We start from the raw sequence: 11,506 nt of genomic DNA, 5'->3' as shown, positions 1-11,506 counted from the left end.
TGTTGTCTAATCAGCAGCCCATCCCTCCCCTGTGAAATTGGAGAATATCTACATGAAAAAAAGGCTCTGTCCAGGAAGCTACCTTAAGCTAGCTGTGCTGATACTGTGGACGAAAAGCCACTTTCTCCGATCAAGAAGGAGTGATGTGATGCAGAGCACGATGATTCCAGCTCAAAGTTAAGACAAAGCGGCTCATTCAGCAGCTAATTTACAAAGTGCAGCAATGCTAATGTCACATGAAAGTCTGTTTCACAGCTTCTGCTCTGTAAAAGATTCTCATTAGATCATAAAATCAAATATCTGTCTCTCTCAGGGAATCTTTCAATTGAAAATTTTGTTTTAATTTCTTCCTCAGCACAACAAAAACATTTATTTTAATGTTTCTATACATTCTAAATGAGACTCACTCAAAATTAAAATGACTTTTTATCCAGCCTCTGGTTGGAGTCACCCGGGCTGTTTGAAGAGTCTCTGACCCCTGAGGGGAACCTGACCTGAATTGTTCCATTACAGCAGCTCTCCAGTCTGTGAGGATCGGCTTCTCTTTGCATTATTGATACAACCCTAAACACAACACACCGCCAGCTGGAGCAGCTTTTGTCCTACTCAGCATTTACTCACTCATTCTTAGCCAATGCAGCTTTCTAAACTCATAATCAAAAATCTTATTTTTGCTAATTTCACTCCACTTTACTGCAGATGCTTTTTTTTTATTTTCTTTTTTTTGTTTTTCAACAGAGGTCAGTACCTGCTGATATATTTACATATATACAGAGTGTCAGCTGTTGGTTGTAGGCAGGGAGCATAGTAATGTAACCTACCTTCCTCCTGTACAGCCCTGGCGGCTCGCGCCTGGGCCAGCTCAATGCTGACTGGTTTCTCTCTGTGCTGCTGCTGGACGGACAGAGGCACAACAGGGATCTCCGGCAGCTTGTCTCTCCATTCAGGCCCGTCCTGCTCAATAAGCGCCTTGGTAATTCTGGCAGATAACAAGGAAACCAATGCCACATAAGGGTTTTCCCTTACAAGAAAAACACTGAAACAGGGTTTGAAGGCTCAGCATCGATCTATGATACAATTTCATTCAGATTTCTTCCCTCTATTAGGCTTGAGCAATATACAGTACTAATGAAGGTGTTACGCATTGCTTTGCTAGAAAGACTGGACACAGATTTATATTTTAAGTACAACCTTACTGCCAAGAAAGCAGATAAAAAGCCTCCTATTTGGATTAGGGCTGCAACTAAAGATTATTTCCATATCAATTAACTTGTGGATTATTTTATTCGGTTAATTGATTAATAATTGGATAGCCAAAGGATACTTATGGAAGATTTCTTTTACAAATTTAAACCAGGTGAAAATAAAACTTTTCCATTTGAGAAGTTCTGAATAGAGCCTATTGACAGTATTTTTTTTATCTTAAATGCAAACAATTTCTTATATTTTTTTAAACTTTTATATAATTACTGCGCTAAGTGGGTTACTTTTTCAACTAAAGGCATGCTTTGGAGTCTCTACACTCCAGTTAACCAATAATCAATTACTAAATTATTTGATGATGTCAATAATTGATTAATCACGATTAATCCGATTAATTGTTTCAGCCCTAATCTGGACCAAAAAAAACTTCAATTAAGTGAGTTAATGGCAGCTTTGTAACATGGTATGGATACCAGTACCTCAAAGTTCAACTTATCTCTGGATAGTGAGAGGTTTGCTTCTTTGTTGTTTTAACTCATGAAAGGGGAGGATTTAAATGTTCTTTAGGGTTTATACAGGTGGAAGAGGTCTTTTTATTCAAGGACGTTAATGCCCATGTGGTGTGCTATGACTGGAGAGAACAATGATTATTGTTCTGTTGGATAAGCATAAGGAGACCTTGTCAACCTAAAAAAGTCGTGAAAAATTGGGTACGTTTAGGGCGTATGTTAGGTTTGTTAAGTAAATACGGCTGTTTAAAATTTTATGACTTTTTCATAAAACCAGATTTAAAATAGAAAAATGCTGACTTCATTGATTCTGAACTTCACACCTCCTGCTCTAAGCTAACCAAACCAAAACTGATGTTTGTGTCTGTGTTCATCTAACCTGTGGATGCTGTCATGAGCTGCCTGCACCCCGTTGTCGATCTGCAGTACCATCTTGTAATCCACGTAGGCCTTCCTGTAGCGTTCCAGTGACTCATTGGCTAGGGCTCTGCGCAACAAGGGCTTTAAGGAGAAAGGCTGCAGCTCTAAAGCCCTAAGAGGATCAGAGAGATGCACAGACCGGATCAAACCATGTCCTTCACTATGTCTAAATGAGCCTGTTTCAAAAGTGTGACTTGATTCTACTTTTTCTTCATGAGCAAAAACATGCAATCATCCTACTGTAGGTGTACATTTTATTCAGAATACATCCCAAAATTTTGCCTCTAGAATGCAGCAAAAGCAAAACAAACAAATTCCAAGAGTTAGCGTTGTATAAATGAAAACAAAATCCAAGCTAAAAAAATAACCAATTAAATCCATATTTGTATAGATAAAGGAGTCAAAAGATATAAGCACCAAAACTAAAGGAAAACAAATGATTTAGATGAAAACACAAAAATATAAAAGTAAGAAATCACTGACATGAAAGTGAGCAATATAAGAAAATAATCCAGAGAGAACCGGGATTAATAGGTTATATTCAAAAATATTGTCTGTTATGTATATTCAAGAGATATTAAAATACAGTCAATCATTGATTAAGTATGACAGACTAATAGATTCATTGGCTGTTATAATCTGCCTTAAAAAGGGTTAATATCATTTTTCCCATATGTCTATCATTTCATATTTATAATCATAGCTTATATAATAGTCCACTCTGCTATGGCTACCTCAAAGTTTTGTATTGAGACCCCTAACTTTTCTGTTTTCTGATATTATAAACTCAATTCCATTTAGGTTGAAAATACTCGATTCCAAAGCAACAAAGTACAAATGAAAAAAAAAAAAAAAATCTATTTAATTGTTTAGAGGTAGCCTAATTTTGTATCTTGTATCTAGATGCTAGATATTTATTCATTTCTTCAAGGTTCATATTCGGCCTGTATTCCTTGACATTACTTATTTGAGCAATACAAACAACCTTTAATTAATTTCGTCATTTGATTAATTTGTATTTTTTAATTTTATATGTTAAAATGTGATTAGTAAAACTGCTCAGGTTATCTTTAAAATTTGTTTGAAACAAAGAAATAATAGAAAATATCTGTAAAAGGGCAAATATTGTTTCACAATACTGAAATCAAGCTCATTTTTACTCACTGCTTATAAACTCTGTCGTATGGACATTATGCTTTTTAATTCAATTGGTCTTTTATCATGACAGAGATATAAAAAACGTATAGATTTGGTCACACACTTGTCGCAGTCTTGTATGCAGTCTCTGCTATTTCCATCCTTCAGGTAACAAGCAGCTCTGTTGGAGTAGATGATACTCAGATCTTCTGGGCTGTCAATGCCTGGAAGGGTTAACAGCATTTAAGATAACTGCATTGTTGATCTTGATACAATATTACAAGAGACCTTCAAACATATATAATGTATTTCATCTTAAAAGTAGATCCAAAACCTTGCAATAACTGGAAATAAAAACAATTCAATATAAAAATAAAAATAAATACTTTTTTCTACTGTTCCTCCAGGCACTAAAGATGTTAGCCTTTGAGAGACAATCTGATTGGTTTCAGAAATGCTGAAGGGTAAAATGTGCTCACAATTTCTAATGATGTTGTATAATTTCTCTATTTTATTTGTGAGCCTCATTCGGGAAGCAGAACCTCAGCTTAGTTAAGTTTAATTAGCACACACAAAAAAATATAACAACGTTTAGAGATTTGAAAAATAGGTGTTCATGATACCATTAGACATTATGGTTAGTGCTTTTCTGTACTTGCCAGTTAACCTGGCCAATTATTTATAACATTTGAAAAATAATGTATTAATAAAACCATTAAGAATTTAATGTTAATGCTTTTAAAGCTACAGTACAAAATATATATGCAGTGCTTCTCAAAACTACTCTACCTCTTAAACATTTTATTCCATCCCAATGCTTCAACCACAAGCTAGATTATATGAACCTGAACAAAGTTGTACATAACTATGAAAGGTATATAATGCATGGTTTTCACATTCTTAAGCATTAAAAAAATCTTAAGCATGTAGAGTACGTTCTTGACCCCTCTTAAGAAACATTTTGTGTGCTGCAATCACAGTTGAGAGTTTTTGTAGGTCTAATTTCACTAAGTTTGTGCATCTGCATCCTAAAATTCTTTACCATTTTTCCCCTAAAATAAATTTTGCTAAAAGGGATCCCCACAGCATGCTGATGCCACCACCATGCATAACATGTAGTGAACATATTCTCTCATTCTGCATCTCTGCAGCTTCACTGAAGCTATTGTTAAGTGATGCAATGGGGACTGGTTCAAATGAATATTAGTAAGAGGTATCAGAGTAAAGGGGTACAATTAAAAATAATGAACACTCTTTTTCCAGGGATTGTTAAAAAAATGGAACATTATGGTCATTAGGAGTTTATAAAATATTTTAACATTTTAGTGAGTGACCCATCTGCTGCATTTACATGTAACTGCAATAAATAACAATCTATAAAAATAGATTGTTTTGACTAAAGTTAGAGCTAAAAAAATTGTTTTAAGAAAATCTACTCTAATTTAAATTGTAATAATATTTTTAATTTATTCATTTAGGACAGTTAGACTGTTTCTGTTCAGGTTCTGGTGTATTAAAAGCCCAATTTAATGCTGTGATGCTTTTTTTTTTTTTAATATATATATATATATATATAATCTGGGGTTTATTTCAGTTGTTCCTCACCTGCCTCATAACATCCATCTATAGCCAGGGAGTACTTCTCTATCGCGTCTCCAAACTGGCCATTTTTAAAGAGGTGGTTTCCTTCATTCTTCAGCCGGGCCAGGTGAGGAGGTAAAGCTCCAGCCGGAGCATCAAGGTAACTCCTATCCCCTCCTGAGCTTTCCGACTGCTGCTTCTGCTCCTCTGCCTCTCCTTCTCGGCGTTTTTCTCTCGGTGCGCCGTTTGCCACCTCCTTTCCAGCAGCTCTGGGAGCCTGCAGGTTCTCCTGTCCCCGCCTGGGGGTCGCTCCTCCTCCGCTGCTACCGGGGGGTTTATCCTGCGCGTTCCCCATGGCTGAGCTCCCCTCCGCAGTGCGTCCAAACTCTTCCTCCTTTCTCCCTCTGCAGCTACATCTGTGGACTGGATGAGGGATTTCTCCTGGACACACCTCCTCTCGGAGGTGTCAGAAGTGATGTCATGATAGGGGGGGTTGCAGAGCTGCTGCAGCTGATGGGGAAGACTCAGAGCTGAAGGCAGGGGAGGCTCCAGCATAAGTAGGGCCCTTTACGCCCCCCCCATCTGTCAAAGGAGCCCATAAAAAAAAAAAAAAAGAAAGCTCTATTACATTTCATAAAAAAAAAAAAATAATAATTCAAAACATCTATCCCATTCTCCACCTTTAAAAAGGCGCTCACCACAGCTGCAAGTTTGACTTCATTAGGAGTGACACTAAGATAAGATGTAGTGCTTAAAGGGGAACACCATTATATTTTACATTGGGCCCTTGATTTTACGTTATTACATCATGTTCTACTCACTCATATGGTTTTTGGTTCAACTGGAGCTGTTCTGAAGATATTCCGTTAGGTTATATCCATGTAACATCTTCCTATGGGCAAACGAGTTGAAGGCACAAACTAAACTGTTCATAATTTATTCTTTATGGTACGCCATTATTCATAACATGTAGGCAAATCACTGTCCCCCAGACATCCGCGGTTATATTTTTTATATTTATATGTTTTAAAAACAAAGTGGTGCGTGTATGACGTCATCCGCGTGCGCCGGCTACCGTTCATTCTTCCTGTCCGCTGAACTGCTGCTAGTTTTACTCACATGCCTGGAAGATGTCTAGTGCTTCTACCACAGATGATATCGCTCTTGATATGGAATTGAACGATTCAGATTAGCTAGCCGAATGAATAGAAGGGGTAGAGCGTAGCCGCCTGTGGCCCGGGCTTCCTGTTACGACTCCAGTCCGCATGCGCGAAATGTTGTCATACACGCGCCGCTTTGTTTTAATATAACCTGACGGAATATCTTCAGAACGGCTCCAAATGACACAAAACTTATATGGGTGAATAGAACATGATGTAATAATGTAAAATCCAGGGGCCAATGTAAAAAAAAAAAAAAAAAAACAGAGTTCCCCTTTAAGGGGCAGTTTGGGATTCAGCCTTTGAGAAGTCCCTGTGTAAATGACCTATAGACAAAAGGCATCGTGTCCTTACAGACTTTTTGGAAGCAGCCAAGGATTATAGAGACACCAATTTCTTTTTTCCAGCACGACTTGGTAACCTCCATGTACTATATACCATAGGTTAGTTCAATGATTGTGGTGTAAACTGGTCTGACCCTAAACCAGGGAACTCTGGTCTTTAAGACCCACTGTCCCACCTTTTAGATGCATCAATGCTCCAACACACCTGAATCAAAAGATTTCCATTACATACCAGAGAGGTCTGTTAATCATTTATTTCAGTCAGATGTGTGCATGAAGGAAAAATAATGTAAAACATGTAGGGAAGTGGGTCGTGAGGACCAAGGTGGAAGACAATTGACATGAAGTGGACTAAAGTGCAAATCCTGGAGGTTTGGTGTACTACTTTTAGATGTCTTAATTTTCCTACACATCAAATGCTTTACCCTCTCCACTAGTAGGAAGCCAAGGGGTCCATCCAAATACTGCAAGTCGGTAACCACTCCTAATTCATAGCAGCAGTGCATCAGAGGTCGCTATAAGTTCTGTCTGAAAAGTTCTGTAAGTAAGATTTAAAAAAAAAGCCTGTATGCTTCCTGTCGGGAGGTTATTCAGCATAGGGAGCTCCAAATGTTCCCATCTGGTGTTCCTCACATGTATGGTGACATGCGTCCCTTCATAGAGCTTCAGCTGTTCTTTAGATGTAATTTGCCTTTTTTTTTTGTTCCTTTCAGAAAGCTGTAGTCCCAATTTGACAAGCACCATCTATGTGTTTCAGTTACATTATGAGTAGCAATCTATTTGCTGTATTCGGATAGATCAAAGTTCTTCAGAGCTCCATTAATGACTTAGTATATGATTCAGGTGTATTTTTTTTACCAGGGATTCCTCTAAAAGTTGCAGGACACAGGCCATTAAGGACTGGAGTTTGGGACCATTGATCTACAGTTATATCATGAGAAAGAACCAAAAATACAGACAACCAGAAGGATGCTATTGAATCTCCTTGGGCTACACCTCTGCAGGCTGCATTAAGTAAAGAAGCCCAGATCAAGTACAGACAGCATATGCTTTCCCATACATCATTCGCAGTAGGATATTTCTGTTTCCTTTTATTATCGGTCTATCACAATATTCTATTTTTGTTAGGTCTTTATTAGCCATTAGCCTTAATCAACTGAACATTAAAACATAATTTAAATTAATTTAACATTAAATCCATTCAAAATAGGTTGATATAACAAAAGGTCACATGTTTGAAATTGCTCAAATAGACATTATTTGTATTGTCATTCTAAAGGACTGAAACGTTTCTGCATATTTAGTTATATCTGGTTTATTTGTCCATAAGAAATGCTCCCCAGTGAACAAAACAAAGTAAAATATATCACATTTTAAAAAAGGCTTTTACATTTTTTTTTTTATGAAATACAAATAAAAAAAAATTAAGTATTCCTTGGTTAAAACAAAGATGAATTGATGGCAGAAAAAAAAAGAAGCCAGACCTGCAAGTGTGTTTATTTACATGGTGAGACACTACAAAAACAGTAAACACTAACTAAAGTAAAATCCATCACTCTGCACTTCTTCACCGGGCATCAAATACAACCACTGTAATCAGAGAGTTAAGGAAATGTGCGCTCAGAGCATATCTGGTTTTACACACTTAATTTAAACACAAACAACACATTTTACAGTTTGTACCTAAACAGAAACACAGAAGAAAAGGATACATCTCTTTGTTCTCTTCTTGTACATAATTCTGTAGCCACACTCTCTGCATCTGATGGGATCACGTGCTTTAATTTCATTCTCAGTGTGACATTCTGCAAGAAAAGACAGTCAGGTCATCCAGCAAGTTCTAAGGCATTACCAGATAAAAGACATAATTAATCGTTGTGAGCACTTAGGACTCCATTTATTCATTCAACACTAACAAAAGCTAGTGATGCTTTGAAAGTTTTGAGAGGTTTACCTCTGTTTCAGACTTTAAAAGCCACTGGAAAGATACTGTACCAAGATCAATGATGCAGTTATCTTAAATACAGCTACCAAATCATACTAAGCCTCTATTACACTTCAGCAGGGTCCTAAGGTCCTAGCCTTCATGCCAAACTGCATAAATAGAGTAGAGTGTGCAAGGAGGAGGCCCAGAGAAGCAACGAGGTTATAAAAATAAAAACTTTCAGAGGGTGCATACTGGCATTAAAAATATTATTGTTTTATTTATCTTCTGTAACCAGGGTTCCTAAGGCATAAGGCAAGGTAAATTCAAGACTGTTTAATGCCACTTAAAATAAAAATTTAAGATCAACCTAACAATAAACAAAAGAAAAACCTGGGAACGACAAATTTACCCAAAATGTTTATTTTAAACCATTACTTTCTGGGCCAGTAGATGTGTTTCAAATTTTGAAAAACTTTCCATATAGGAAGAAAGCTGAAAACACACAAATAACAGATATTTTTAGCAACTACTGAACTGAATTCACTAACTTTGTTTTGTTCCCTTCTCAATCGCTCTACTTTCATAGTCGGCTTACCACCAAACATTATCCTGAGATTTGGTTCTACTGGCGCTGGTGGTGATGTGAGAGACGCTGTGGAGGCGTTGCAGAGACCGGGGTGGAACAGAACGGACAAATACCTGCTGCTTCTAATCACTTGATTTTGACACTTTGGGTTTCATACTTGTGTCTCCACTGCCTTGATTCCAATCATGCTCCATCTACATTCCCTGGCAGTGGTTTTAACCATGCAGAAAACTCTTGGATAGCCTATTTTTCATTGAATTTAAAACTTCCCCACAGTGTCCAGATAAAAAGTTACTGGCATATCACCCAAAGGTCTGGCCGCAACATCTTTTTTATTCGTTCCGCTATTGGGACGGAACCTATAATGGTTACAGTGAGGAGTTCGGTAAATGTAAGAAAAAAATTGTCAATTATTTAAATGTTTGATATGGATTACAAAAATAAAATCCTATTTATGATGTGGCAACAATTTTTAGACCTATGAAAGACTGATTTAAGACATTTCAGAGACATTTCAGATTTTATCAGAATCAGAAATACTTGAATCCCAGAGGGAAATTACTTTTGTTACACGCTCCAGATACAGTGTATATATATATATATATATATATATATATATAACTAAATCCAAGTATGTATATTGAAGAATTCAATGCCTTTTAAAACTTTTTAAGTATCTGCAGGAACCCTGGTAACATTCTCCAATATACTGAATTTTATATGTAACCCATAATCTTAAACAATTACAATAAATGGACTTGGAATGAACCTATACAAAAGAATCAATTTCTAAAATGAGTGTAAAAATATACATCTTTGACACTTTTATATTTAGAGAACTCACGACTCTATAATGCAGAGCCTAATTTAAATGCATAGCGTTTATTGTTAGTAATAACTGTGGCTGTATGTAATCCATAAAGATTACCTCCGCAGATGTAGATCATCGGTTGTTGTTTGGGCGGCTGCAGATCTTTCTGTGCGTCCATTTTACTCTAAAAAAACAAAAACAGAAGAAATAACCAAATATTATCTGATGAATTAGTACAGGATGCTAATAGTTACAGCATGGTGCCGATGGAGAGGGTCTAAATCAATCCCTTCATTTTTCGAATAAGAGATAATTAACACGATGTTACTAAAGCAATAATAAAACGAATACATGTTTAAAATATAAAGTAAATCTCTAAAAATAAGAGAAAGCTAGGTTTACCTTTGAAAATGCTAACTGTTTACCCCTCTTTCTCACTCCATGCGCGCAAGTGACGAAACGGTGGTTTCCGGTTTTCTTCTTTGCAGTTTTCCACAGATCATCTAGAGGTGCATTAGCGCCACCAGCAGGATCAGAGTGTAATGATACGTTTAGGTAATACTCCTGCCATTATCTGTAAATTTTCCATGAGGCTCATGGAAGCATTACTCATGTCATGAGAGAAGATAAACTACACTTTTGGAGTTAAAGCTTCTAAACCGTTGCTGTACACAGCTAAAACACAGAGCATCGTCATTTTAATATGTAACTGTATCTGGCCTATTATCTTTGTTTGGATCCTTCTGGTCATACAGCATCCTGCAGGACCCTTTCTATTTTTCCACAATATATTTCAACCTGTGTCTTATTTTGGATATTATAAGACTGAGAAAAAATAGCTTACATTACATAAATAAAAATTTAAATAATATATAGCTTCTATGAGCCATAATTATGCAGAACAAAGTTTTCTTTAAAATATCAATATCAAGAGTGTGCAATGCATGGCAGCATCAAAAGCATTCAATTTACCTTCAGAAATGTTCAGTATCTTTGCTGTTCCTAGAACTGCACTCTTCTGGACCGAGATGTCTGACTTATTTCCAGGGATCAGCTGTAACCACTCCTCCAGTTTGGGAGTCACTGCCCCAAGGGCCCCAATGACCATGGATAACACTGATGCCTTGACCTTTTCTCCAGCTCTTCTCTGGGCCCATGGTTTTTCTCTAGTTTCTGATGTTGCTTTTCATGATGTTGCAGTCACTTGATATTGTTATGTCTACCACCACCACCACCACAACGTCCGTTGATATATATATATATATATATATATATATATATATATATATATATATATATATATATATATATATATATATATACACCACCGTTCAAACGTTTTGAGTATAATGAATAGAAAATAGAGTCAAGACATTGACAAGGTTAGAAATAACGATTTGTATTTAAAATAAGATTTTTTTACATCAAACTTTGCTTTCTTCAAAGAATCCTCCATTTGCAGCAATTACAGCATTGCAGACCTTTGGCATTCTAGCTGTTAATTTGTTGAGGTAATCTGGAGAAATTGCACCCCACGCTTCCAGAAGCAGCTCCCACAATTTGGATTGGTAGGATGGGCACTTCTTGCTTACCATACGGTCAAGCTGCTCCCACAACAGCTCAATGGGGTTCAGATCCGGTGACTGCGCTGGCCAATCCATTACCGACAGAATACCAGCTGCCTGTTTCTGCTCTAAATAGTTCTTGCGCAATTTGGAGGTGTGTTTAGGTGTGTTTAGGGTCATTGTTCTGTTGTAGCATGAAATTGGCTCCAATCAAGCGCTGTCCACTGGGTATGGCATGGTGTTGCAAAATTGAGTGATAGCCT

General features: G+C 36.9%; 2 protein-coding genes across 2 annotated transcripts; both read right to left on the bottom strand.

Moving 5' to 3' along the window:
• Nucleotides 1-821: 821 nt before the first annotated feature.
• LOC107087830 (sperm-associated antigen 1A-like) lies at nt 822-5,246 on the bottom strand (the record flags this gene model as incomplete). The annotated part of the gene is made up of 4 exons (XM_015379614.1): nt 4,875-5,246; nt 3,394-3,493; nt 2,092-2,244; nt 822-979 (listed from the first exon to the last, which is right to left on the bottom strand). Coding segments are annotated over exons 1-4 (742 nt in total), but the record flags the coding sequence as incomplete, so codon positions are not given.
• A 2,532-nt stretch (nt 5,247-7,778) lies between these two features.
• LOC107087836 (DNA-directed RNA polymerases I, II, and III subunit RPABC4) lies at nt 7,779-10,167 on the bottom strand. Its single transcript, XM_015379621.1, has 4 exons — nt 10,081-10,167; nt 9,796-9,862; nt 8,067-8,159; nt 7,779-7,944 (listed from the first exon to the last, which is right to left on the bottom strand). Exons 2-4 carry the CDS (start codon nt 9,854-9,856, stop codon nt 7,922-7,924), a joined length of 177 nt encoding a protein of 58 aa, XP_015235107.1. The 5' UTR covers nt 9,857-9,862; nt 10,081-10,167; the 3' UTR covers nt 7,779-7,921.
• Nucleotides 10,168-11,506: the final 1,339 nt, after the last annotated feature.

Source organism: Cyprinodon variegatus, unplaced genomic scaffold (assembly GCF_000732505.1).
Source record: "Cyprinodon variegatus isolate N-32 unplaced genomic scaffold, C_variegatus-1.0 Scaffold196, whole genome shotgun sequence".
Lineage (NCBI taxonomy): Eukaryota > Metazoa > Chordata > Actinopteri > Cyprinodontiformes > Cyprinodontidae > Cyprinodon > Cyprinodon variegatus.
The sequence above is the reverse complement of the archived record's forward strand: the minus strand, read 5'-3'. Positions and strand labels throughout refer to the sequence as shown.